Here is an 11,788-nt window from a genome sequence, read left to right on the forward strand (position 1 = left end):
AAACACATAGATAAATCCCAATTCACACAGAAGAGTTTTGAGGGCAGAAGGGTCTCCTAAATTGAATCCTTGGGCAAGTCGCTCTTCTGTCTGGGTCTTAGCTTTCTTATCTTAAGACATGTAGATTTGCCCAGCCCCATAGATCCTTTCTAACTGAGAAAATCTTAACTCCATCACATTCGCCTTGCCATACTTTCAACAATATAATAAATAATATTTTAGATGAACTCCATCATGAATCCTTGTTTTTAAAAATTTAAGTCTTTATGCTCACTTCCGTGGCACATATATGAAAAAAATTGGAAGGATACAGAGAAGATTAGCACGGCTCCTGTGCAAGTATGACACGCAAATTCATGAAGCAGTCCATATTTTTAAAAATAATATTTTATGTATTTAAAAAAAGATAAAAATTTAAGTCTTCAGTAGTGTGAATAATTACATCCACCCTCCAACTAAGTATTTATTTTGTGACTGTAAATGAATGAATATGCTTCTTAACATGAAGCACACTAGTAATAGCACATACCTGTAGAACTGCTTTATAAGGGCAAGAACATTTCTTCTGGTTCCAGTTCAAATTGGCCATGATAAATCTACATGCTGATTTTCATTTATATCACTGCTCAAAATAATCCATTCTGAAAGAGGAAGAGATATTTTTACAGTCCCAACGAGACCAACTCAAATCTCTGTGTAAACCAAGTTGTTTTAGAAAGTATGAACAAAATATTAATAGATGAAACAGTTATAAAAAATCAATAACAGTTGTTTCTCTTCTGAACTTAGATATTTGATAAGATCAGAGAAGACTTTAAAAGGAAATCGATTGATAATCCAGTTTAAGCCTCAAACACAAGAACAAAAAAAAAAAATCTGCTCATTGGGCAGAGTACGTAGATTGTGGGAAGTACGGCCAAGTAGGTATGATGGAGTCGGGATTTTCTGAGTTGGAAGAGACCTTATGGAGCCACTGAGATTTATATGTGTTAAGATGAATAAACCTGAGGCCCAGATAGAAGAGTGGCCTGCCCAGAGTCACACAACCAGATAGGGCAGACGTGGGGCTTAACCTTGTAACGACAAATCTGGTGTGTTTTCTCCTTCATCAACCTGAGTTTGTAGAACCATCTGAATGCTTTCAGGCTTCAGTGCCAAAATGGGAGCTTATGGCACAAAACATAGAGCAATTTTTGCTCTACCCAACATCAAATTTTATGATAAAGTTATAGTAATTAAGACCACAGGTATTGTTGCTGATGGGGTTCAGAAAATATGACTGCACAGTGGGGTACCGTGGCATTTGAGGAAACAGCAGAAGCAGGAAGATCATTCTCACCTTTCCCTCACCCTTCTCCCTCAAAGCAGGTCATAAAACCTTCATTCCAACCTCCCTATACCTAGAGGAAAGGAATATACTTATCCTTGAAGACACAGACACCAAGAAGAATGGGAACAAACAGTCCTTGCTAAGTTCTCTCCAGTTTGTAACCATCAGATCATACCCTCTTTGTTCAATCATACATCTGCAAGACTGTCCACTCTTCATCAAACCTAAGCATAAAAACACACGTTTCCCTATTTCTTTGGGTCTTCACTTCCAAAGGCAATCACGTAAAACTTACATTAAATAAATTTGTCTGTTTTATCATGCTAATGTCTTTTATTATAGGTGTATCCAGCTGTGAACTTTGTGATGGGTAAGACAAAGAGATTACTTTTTCTCCCCTATATTGCAAAGCTAGACAAAGAGATTCATGGAATACAATGGAGTGCCCAGAAATTAGACCCACATATGGAATCTTGATGCATGAAAGTAGTGATTTGCAGATCATAGGGTAATGAGGGCCAATAATTAATGGTTGAATAAATGGTTATCCATGTGAAAAAAAACTGGATCACTACCTCAAACTATACACACACAAAACAATTCCAGGTCCATGAAATGTGAAAAAACAAAACTTTAAGATGTTTAAAAGAAAAATATGTTTATGACATTAGGATAGGGAAGTATTTCTTAAACAAAACACAAAATCACAAGCCATAAAAGGAAAGGTTCATTAATTGAATTACATTTTTAAAATGCATCAAAGAACACATATATATAGATATACTCATTTATGAGCATTTATTGAACTACACCCTTAAGATTTATATACTCTATTTGTGTCTATCATACTTTAATTTTTAAAAGTTTACCAAAAATAAGACACTATAATAAAAGTCAAGAGGTTGACCACACTCTGGGAAAGGATATTTGCAACACCTATAACAAACAAAGGATTATAATTCAGAGAAAAAGATGAATAATCAAATAGAGAAATGCACAAAAAATATGAACAGGCAAGTCACAGAAAAGGAAACCTAAATAGTCAATAAACATTAAAAAATATTCAATCTGGCCGGGCGCGGTGGCTCACACCTGTAATCCTAGCACTCTGGGAGGCCGAGGCGGGTGGATCGCTCTGGGTCAGGAGTTCGAGACCAGCCTGAGCAAGAGTGAGACCCCCGTCTCTACTAAAAATAGAAAGAAATTATCTGGCCAACTAAAAAAATATATATACAGAAAAAATTAGCCGGGCATGGTGGCACATGCCTGTAGTCCCAGCTACTCGGGAGACTGAGGCAGTAGGATCGCTTAAGCCGAGAAGTTTGAGGTTGCTGTGAGCTAGGCTGATGCCACAGCACTCACTCTAGCCCCGGCAACAAAGGGAGACTCTGTCAAAAAAAAAAAAAAAAAAATATTCAATCTCATTTGTCACATGTAAAGGAAAATGAAAATCACAATGAGAAAACATTTTACACACATTTAATTAGCAACTTTAATAAGTCTGGCAAGACTAGGTATTGGTGAGAACACAGAGCACCAGAAACTTTTATACATAGCTGGAGGGAGTAAATATTGCTAAAAAATTACTTATTAAAATTTGGAAATATTAAGTTATGAATGAATGCTATAATCCAGTAATACCTCTCTGAGTAAATACCAAAGAGAAAGTCTTTTACGTGTTCCCAGGGAGACGTGCAAAAATATTCATAGAAGCATTATTTGTAATAACAAAAAAGTAAACAACCTAAAAGTCCAACCAACAAAAGAACCAATTCATAAATTATAATATAGTCAAACAACAGAACACTATACAGCTGAGAAACTAAATGAACTAGAGCTAAATGTATCAACATGGATAAATTTCATAAAAATCATGTTAAACAGAAAATAGGAATTTACAGAGGAAGATTATTATTATTATTCTGGGTCATAGTCTGGCTTTATCTTCACTGAGAGCTTACCAAAACCCTTCAGGGGAGTCCTGAGAAATGACTCACCACAGCAGGGGCAGTGGGCAGTGTAGTATTGGCCAGGTACTGGACATCAGGCAGGATTATGGTTTGTGTTTGCTACTTCTAGTCTCACCTTGACCAACCTCCAGCTCTCAGAAACGGGTCCAAGCAGCACATAGCGATGGGGGAAATGAGTGTCCTTAACTGACCCAACAAGGAGGGGAAGAGACTGGAACTTCGTCTGCACATGACCCAGGAAAGCCAAGTACAAATAAGCATTGGGCCAGGCACTCTCGGCCATTTTTTAGTTCAAAAAGATGATAACATTATACCTCTTGGGTCTCACTACTCCAACCTGGGCTTTAAGTTTGGTGCACAACTGTTATCCTAGCTACTCCCTTCACCACCATCCTGGGAAGTCCTTTCATCTTTCCCCTGCACTGTATATCTTGTTTTTTGTATCCTGTGTCTTCCTCTTTCTTCGTTTACTCATTCATTTGGCTGCCAATATTCTGGGAGCTGAGTGAAAGAAGAAAGTTGGGGGGATTCAACAATTAATACACACATTTATTTAATCCTCTTCTTTAAGGTATGGTATCCACATTCTCAATCAATTGTGCCTGTTTTCCTCCAGTTCACAGACTCTCTGTTTCATCACCTGCAGAGAACAAGCACTCACATTGCAGCTGTGGCCGTGCTGGGTGGTTGGGGCCACCTCCCAGGAGTGTGCAGTGCCGGGTGGGGGGGACCCAGGATCCAAGCGCTTCTTCCCGATCCCCTTTAGTTGTCAGTCGGTCTTCCCTACTTCAGCCTCTGCTTCCCCGCCCCCCCAACCCCTGCACCCCTGATGCCACCAATATTGAGGCTTTTCAGGATTATGTGGTATAAATCCAATTCTCATCTTTTCCCAGTGTCAGTTTAGGATTTGTCTTTCTGAGGTCCACTCAGTGAGTTCCTAATTATGCCTCTGCTTTCTAGCTTCTAAAATGTTGTGGATTCCCGTTGGCACGTGAAACAAAATACAAACTAAGCCTGGATGTTAAAAGAAGAAATCAACGAGGAAGTGTCTGTTATGTGCAATTTTTAGGTTGTTTTAGGAAGACAATCATATTCTCTTTGTCATTGTAGGTTTATGCCTTAAAGTAAAAATTCCTCTATGTGTAGCTTAAGTGGGAGTTCAGGAGGGATTGAAATTATATGTGTGTATTCAAACTGCTATCTTTACCTGACAGTTATATAACAATATAACTACTGTTTAATTCCTTGTATCTTTTATATATCTTAAATATCACCTAATTAGTTAATGAAAAGGTTGAGAAACCACACTATAGTTATGAAAGCATCGCCCTGGCGCTCTATACATAGAAACCTTGAAAATTTCATCTTTGTTTAGAGAGGGCAGAATCATAGAGCCTGAGACCATAATATCCAACCCTCTCCCCCTTATTTTCAAGTAGAGGAAACTATTCAGAGAGTTGACACAATTTTTTACACACAGTAGTAGAACTAGAATTATTTGTAAAATCTCCTGATTATGGGTTTAAACTTTTTTTGCTAAGTGTCCAAAGCCTCCATCTAGTGCTTTTTTCATAGTACACTAAATTGTTTCCCCAAATACTCAGTTATTCTGTTTAGTTTTTTCCCTATTGATAACATTCGATTTCTTTTTTTCCCCAAGGGTCTCACATATTTATAACTGAGCCAGCTTATTAGTGCAGAGCACATAAACAAAGAGAAAAATCATTTTCCCAGTGAAATGTGTCTGACTGGATAGCAGTGACATTTTCAGCTTGATATGGTAAGATGACAGTGACCTTGATACAGCATAAATACGTGTGCCATCATCTCATGGGCAATTCCTTATAGACCCAGCTTGGTTCTTCTCCAATGTCTCCTCTTGGAGTTGTACCTGATTTTATTACCAGTTTTCATCCAAATCCACTGGGGAATGGGACGATTTTGCTTATGTTTCTTGGACAGAAATCGCCTGAATTTGAAAGTCTTTTGGGAAGACATGGTGAGAAACAGAGTCAACCTCACACACCAGGATGGCAGCGGAAGGGACAAAGGGCTAAATGTCTCAGCAATGATACCATGAACAAGAGAAACTCAGTTTACACACATTACTTGAAACAGTCATCCAACCAGATATTTTTATGTGAAAAATCTATTCTTAAATAAGTGACAAATGAGAGAATCTCAGTTTCTCATGTTTAGTTAATCTGGACTAGCTCACATTATCACATTAACCAGGGAGATAAAGATCAGATGATTTTTGCCAAGAAAGATCTGGTGTTTCACTGGGTTCAGGGCACTAGACATTGAGTTGCTCATTGTTCCTACAGTTGTCTTCAATTTTATACTCAGACTTACATTTCCATTCCCATGGGTGATGTGTTTCAACATCTCCTCTGACTTTCCACATTGCCTTGGGAACACAATCATCTAAGAGATTCAGGAAACACACATGAAAAAAAAAAGGATTCAATTGTGAAGGCTCATTCCATTTAAGCAAAGTTGGTCCCCTGCATTTTCTCCTTTGCAAACCAATGTGATAATAGCTTATAATGTAATTATGCATTCATTTTAAGACTTCAAGAATAAGAGATTCAGGCAGCATTTTCAAAGCAAAGGAAATAATCAGGTAGTTTTCATATCCCAAAATTTTAAAACTCTACCAAATAACTTCATAAAAATGCCCAACACACACACACACACACACACACACACAAATATGAGCTACTGGGAAAGTATTTCTGAATACATGAATCTTCCAGAATGTTTTCACTTGTTATCCGGTTTTTCCACAGAAAAATTTTAAAATCCACTTACTCATTTTCACTTTGGAAATCTAAACCAAATTTGTAATTGCTTGAGTGAAAAAACGAAGGAAGATTCCATTCCTCAGAAACATCTTTTAGTAGCAGCAACACTGTTCTCAAACACACACAATTCTCTATCCACTATGTTAATGGATCTAAATACTGAATAGTCTGAGGTTAAATATAATGCTAGAATCTGAAGCAACTAGAACGCAAGATGATTCACAGACCTTTACTTTGTGATTTTAAACGTGGGCATGAGGTAGTATGCCGTGGGGCTTTATTTTTACCTGTGCCTAGTGTGGCCCAGAACTACCTATTCTGGTGAGGACAGGAGGGTAGATGGCTGGAGCAGCCGCCTGCCATTAAATTCATCTGCTTCTCAAAACCATTAGGAACAGTTGAGAATGCTATATACTCAGCTCTGTGGTTTCTCTTAGTTCAATGCCTCAGGTTCACCCCAATATCCCTAGTCTCCATCCTTCTCCTGGGAATAGAGGACAATATTCCCTTCCTGAGAGCCTTATATACAGGATGAAGGAAAAGTAGAAACCAGGGAATAAACAGATGCATATCTACGTAGACTGGCCCCTGCCTGTGTTCTTCCTCCTCCAGATCTCCATGTTGCTGTAAGAGGTGAAACCAGAAACAATGGCTAATATTTATGAAGCATTTTCTATAACCTGGGCTCCTTACATATGCGGTCTCATTTAATCTTTGCACACACTAAAACATTGAGACCATTGTGACCCCTATTTTATACATGAGAAAATTGATGCTTAAAGAAATTAAGTAACTTTCCCAAGCTCACGCAACCAGCAGATGATGGGCCAGATTCAGATCCTGACAGCCTAAATCCAGCCATCACCTTTAACCAGTGCTTGACTGAGAATTACCCCACAGCGATTGCTAGAACAGCTCTCCCTGTGTCGGTGGCCTACTTTGTATCAAACTATAAAAATGTTACCTGTTTCACCTCTGGACACTATGTTGAGACCAGTTTGGATCCTCTATGAAAGAGTTATCGTCTGAGAAAATTCTGGTGTGCAAATCATAACAAAGACATGAATACTTTTATTTTCAATCAGTTTGATTGAGGTATAATTTTTAAGTAATATGCACCATTTTCTGCTTTTGTTTATTTGGTTTTTTGTGTGTGTGTGTGTGTCTTTTTTTTTTTTTTTTAATCAAAGGTCCTTACTGGTCCTGCTCCATGAGTGCCTGTGACCAGGGGAAAAAGGAAGGGTCATCTCCACAACAGTCCATTTATACACAGAACTGAACAGACAAGCACAGAGTCACTATTGCAGTTAGAAGTTGGCAGCATGGGAAGGGATGGAACACGTGAGTAGTAGAGGTATTGTTAAAAAAAATACAGCGCCTCCCCAACTGGGGTGCCTGGGGGAACTTGGTCTGGTTCAACCCAAGAGGAATCAGAAGATCAAAAGCAGTTTGGGAAAGCCAGAACCGTCAGAGATGGAGGGAGGAGGAAAATGGAGGGAGTCGGGGGACTAGGGTTTGGCAACTGGGGTGAAGGGATTGCTCTCCCCTTGCTGGGATCCCCCCAGCTCCTCCAGTTTGGCAGGAAGGGGACAGCCTGCAACTAACTCCCAGGGGCAGTTCTGGGGTTTCCAGATGCTCCAGGCAGGGGGCTGGACGGAGCTCACAAAGGCTTGCCCTCCAGGGAGGTGACGGCATTGCCCCCAGCTTCTCTGCCAGAGTGCAGTGGTCCTTGACCTCCTCATGCTTGTAATTCATGCTTGATCCCTGTCAGCTTCTTGATGGCATCCTTGGAGCTAGCATAGATCATTTTGCTCTTAAGGGGTGCACACTCAGGGGCCCAAAAGATAAACACCAGGTCCTCCTTACTCTCCTTGGTCTCATAGTTCGCGTCATAGAGGGCATAGCGGCAGTCCTTGTCTGGAAGCATCTTGATAAAGGTGGCGTAGGATCATCCACAGTCTGGCCCATGTCACCTACAAGGATCTCCTTGTCCTCCTCCAGGATGATGTTCTTCTTGTCCTCACTCAGGCAGAAGAGCACTGCCTTCTTGCACTTCTTCACCTCCCGACTCACCATTTTCTGTTTATAGGCTGATGAGGCAAATGTATATACCCATGTGCCCTCCAGCCCATTCAAGATATGCAATATTTCCATCCCCTCAGGAAATTCCCTTGTTCTCATTAGCAGTCAATCCCTCCACAACCCTAACTGTGAGAGTCCCAGGAAACTACTCGTCTGATTTTTGCATTATAGGTTAGTTTTGAGTGTACTTGTTATTTCAGATAAATTGAATCATGCAATATGTACTCTTTTGTGTCTGACTTTATTAGTCCAGCCTCTTTTTGAGATCCATCTATTTTTCACATGTATCAATTAATTTCTTTTTATTTCTGAGTAGTATTCCATTGAACGAAGATATTCCAAAATTTTTCATCCAATTGCCTGTTGGTAAACATTTGGGTTATTTACAGTTTGGGCTATCATGAATGCTGGTAGGAGCATTCACGTATACATCTTGAAGTAGAATTTGCTGGTTCATATGATAAATGTAAGAGCATTCCAGTTGCTCCACATTCCCACCAATGCTTGTATTATCCGTGTTTTTAATTTTTGGCATTCTAGTGAGTGAGTAGTGGTATCTTGATGTTATTCAAATTTGTGGATAGCAGGGTGGTTCACACCTATAATTCCAGCACTTTGGGAGGTTGAGTAGGGAGGATTGCTTGAGCCCAGGAGTCTGAGACCAGCCTGGGCAACACAGAGAGACTCCAGTCTCTACAAAAAAATTTTAAAAATTAGCTGGGTGTGGTGGCATGAGCCTGTAGTCCCAGCTAATTAGGAGGCTGAAGCAGGAGGACTCCTTGAGTCTAGGAGTTCAAGACCAACCTGAGCAACATTGCAAGATTCTGTCTCTAAAAAAATTAAAAAGAAAAGAAGAAAAAGAAAAAAAAAAAAAACACCCCAAAATCCATTTGAAACTGTTGGGAAAAACCTACATAAAGCTCCTTTAAAGAATATAACATAACCTACAACCAGCATTATAACCAATGTTTCTTTTATATGTCTATTATTATGTTATAAAAGCATGTTCTTGCTATTATAGCAACAAAATCTACTACAAAGAATACTAGGATAGGCATCAAGAAACCTGGAGCCTTTATCTCACCTCTGCCACTCACTAGCTCTGAAACTCTGGACAGATCATTCATTCTTCACCTACAAAATTAGGATTGTAATAAATGTTTCTCCCTCCTGAGAATAAAAGGAAGATAAATATCTGCAACAGTTCCTTGAGTTGCAACATAAATTCAAGGTATTATTTTTAGTAAAAAAAAGCCTAGAAATAAGTACCATATTGTCCTAACATTTTTATTATTTTAATTAGTACAAATTATATGATTTCCATGTGGCTTTTATTTGGCTCTTTGTGCAAGAAGTAGACAAAAAAAGTTATGTGAAAAGAGAGAAATAAGAAGAGGAAATAAATGAGACAACTTTGATTAATGTATTATGCTAAAAATTACTGCCAGAAATGAAAAGGCAATTCTAAATTAGATAGCTACAAGACATGAAATCCCCTTCCCGAGCTATTGCAAACCAAAGCTCTGTGACAGAGAATGAAGCTAAACAAAAAACATATGGCATTGTAAAAATGAAGTATCAGAAAACTCAAATAGCTAAATGGTTTCCATGACTAGAACTAGAGAAGGCATATTAGCTAGTAAGTGGATCCCATTGTCAAGACAGAGTATGTAGACCTCTCTGAGGATCAACATGTTCTCTCCTGACTCTCTTTCAGAGTAAAAGGCTGTGCATCAGCAGTTTCTGGTCCTTGATCTAATTCTGAAAACTCTGGGGGCCTGGGGCTAACTATTGACTCTCAACAGTCAGTTTCATCTTCTATCACGAAGGACAACTGCCTCCAAAGGCAAACAACATCAATCTTAAGATTTTTCTATCTAGTTGGTTGAAAACCCATTTAGCACATTTTAAGATTATAAATAGCAGCTATTGTTTATTTTCATCTTTAAAAATATGAGAAGATTCAGTACCTTTAGTCTGAAAAAGGCAAAGACTAAAAAGACTCAAAAAAGTAATGAATTGTATGGATAAATTTTTTTAAAAAATCACTTTGTCCTTAACATGCTAGGATAAGAGATTTCTCTTTTGAAACTTGAGTAAGATGCACTCAGGACAAACAAAAAGAAGCTCTGTGTTGAACCATGGGATTCATAGGTGTGAGTTACCATATCGCTGTCATACAAGTATTACAACTTTCTGATTACTTGTCTGAATTATCAGTCCCTTGAAGGCTGGGTCTTAGTCACTGTTGTGTCTTTAACAGTTGAAGGATTCTTGATGAATGTTAATTCTCTTCATCCTTCTTAGGCCTACTTCTCTGTGGGAGGGTCTGCAGTCCATAACTCAAATAAAAAGATTTCTTCCAGCATGGGAAGATTATCCAATTACTTTTAAGTTCCAGGAGTAGCTTGAGAAAAGGAAAGGAACAAATAAGCAACACATACTCAGTTCATTTCTGCTTTATTTGTTCTGTTTCCATGACGATGATACTTTATGTTTATTTTATTATTAACAGTGCTAACTATAAACACTGTATTCTTTGCCAAAATAATTATCCAAAATAATTTTTATATTAGAGATATTCATAATTCTAACATAAGGGCATAACATAGCAAATAATTTGGGCAAAGTCTGAGATAGTTAAAAAATGATATAAAAAACCAAATCTACATCTACAGAAAATATATAAACAATGTATAATCTAAATTGTGATTAGAAGCCATGGACAGACAAGGATAAATTCTCAGTAGTGGGATAAACTCCCACTCCAGACCCACTAATTCAGAAACTTTGGGAATGGGATACAGCAATCTGTGCTTTAACAAGCCCTCCATGGCATCCTGATACATGCTTCAGTTTGGGAACAACTGCTCAAATCTATTCATATTATCATCCTTATTTTACCAATGAGGAAACATGAGCTCATACATAATTCAGCTAATAGAGCATCAGATAAGAGCCAGGCCTTGTGACTCCAAATTTTGAGCACAGTATTGGAAGAAAAAAATAAGGTTACGTATCAGAAAATCTCTGATTCCTTAGCTTTTGTTAGCTTAGGTAGAAAAAAACTTAAGTAGAACTTCTTAGGCCTCAGAGACTTCATCTGTGATATAGGGATAGTAATAATATATAAGCTCCAAAGAGTTTTTGGAGAGAAACAAATTAGACAATGTATGCAACCATGATTTTAGGCCATAAATATTCATAAAATTTTGATTATCATTTCTGCAGTTTTTTGATCTTAAGAGAAAATATGTTCTTAGTTGCTATTCCATGTTTCTAGATACAGGATCTACAATGAACTTTTGAATACAATCTACTTCTAATTTTGGTTTCTGCTATGATAAATTTTTCCTCCAAGTTACAAAATTACACAAGCTATAACTTTACTCAAGACAAAATTATGATCCATATATTTGTATAGAGAAAAGGGATAGTGTTATGTGACATTTTTCTACAAAAGAATCAAGGGATTTTCATTTAACAAAAAATTCTCTCTAGGATGAGATGACGTGTATCTTAGCTTTTAGTTCACAAGAGTGTTTTTCACAAGTAAATTACTATTCTACATTTATTTTATACAACTGCAATTTTTAATG

General features: G+C 37.9%; 1 protein-coding gene, 1 non-coding gene and 1 pseudogene across 2 annotated transcripts; 1 reads left to right on the forward strand and 2 right to left on the reverse strand.

The window, feature by feature from the left end:
* Positions 1-266: 266 nt before the first annotated feature.
* Positions 267-376, forward strand: LOC138376717 (U6 spliceosomal RNA). Its single transcript, XR_011231700.1, has one exon. It is a non-coding gene; the product is annotated as a U6 spliceosomal RNA (small nuclear RNA).
* A 4,725-nt stretch (positions 377-5,101) lies between these two features.
* LOC138376492 (large ribosomal subunit protein eL39-like) lies at positions 5,102-5,298 on the reverse strand. Its single transcript, XM_069460845.1, has one exon. It carries the CDS (start codon positions 5,296-5,298, stop codon positions 5,143-5,145), a length of 156 nt encoding a protein of 51 aa, XP_069316946.1. The 3' UTR covers positions 5,102-5,142.
* A 2,469-nt stretch (positions 5,299-7,767) lies between these two features.
* Positions 7,768-8,183, reverse strand: LOC138376132 (cofilin-1 pseudogene; annotated as a pseudogene).
* Positions 8,184-11,788: the final 3,605 nt, after the last annotated feature.

This window comes from Eulemur rufifrons, chromosome 28 (assembly GCF_041146395.1).
Source record: "Eulemur rufifrons isolate Redbay chromosome 28, OSU_ERuf_1, whole genome shotgun sequence".
NCBI lineage: Eukaryota > Metazoa > Chordata > Mammalia > Primates > Lemuridae > Eulemur > Eulemur rufifrons.

Excerpts from the sequence above, each read along its gene's own strand:
- LOC138376492 (XM_069460845.1), bottom strand. The coding sequence starts at position 5,298 with ATGTCTTCCCAAAAGACTTTCAAATTCAGGCGATTTCTGTCCAAGAAA.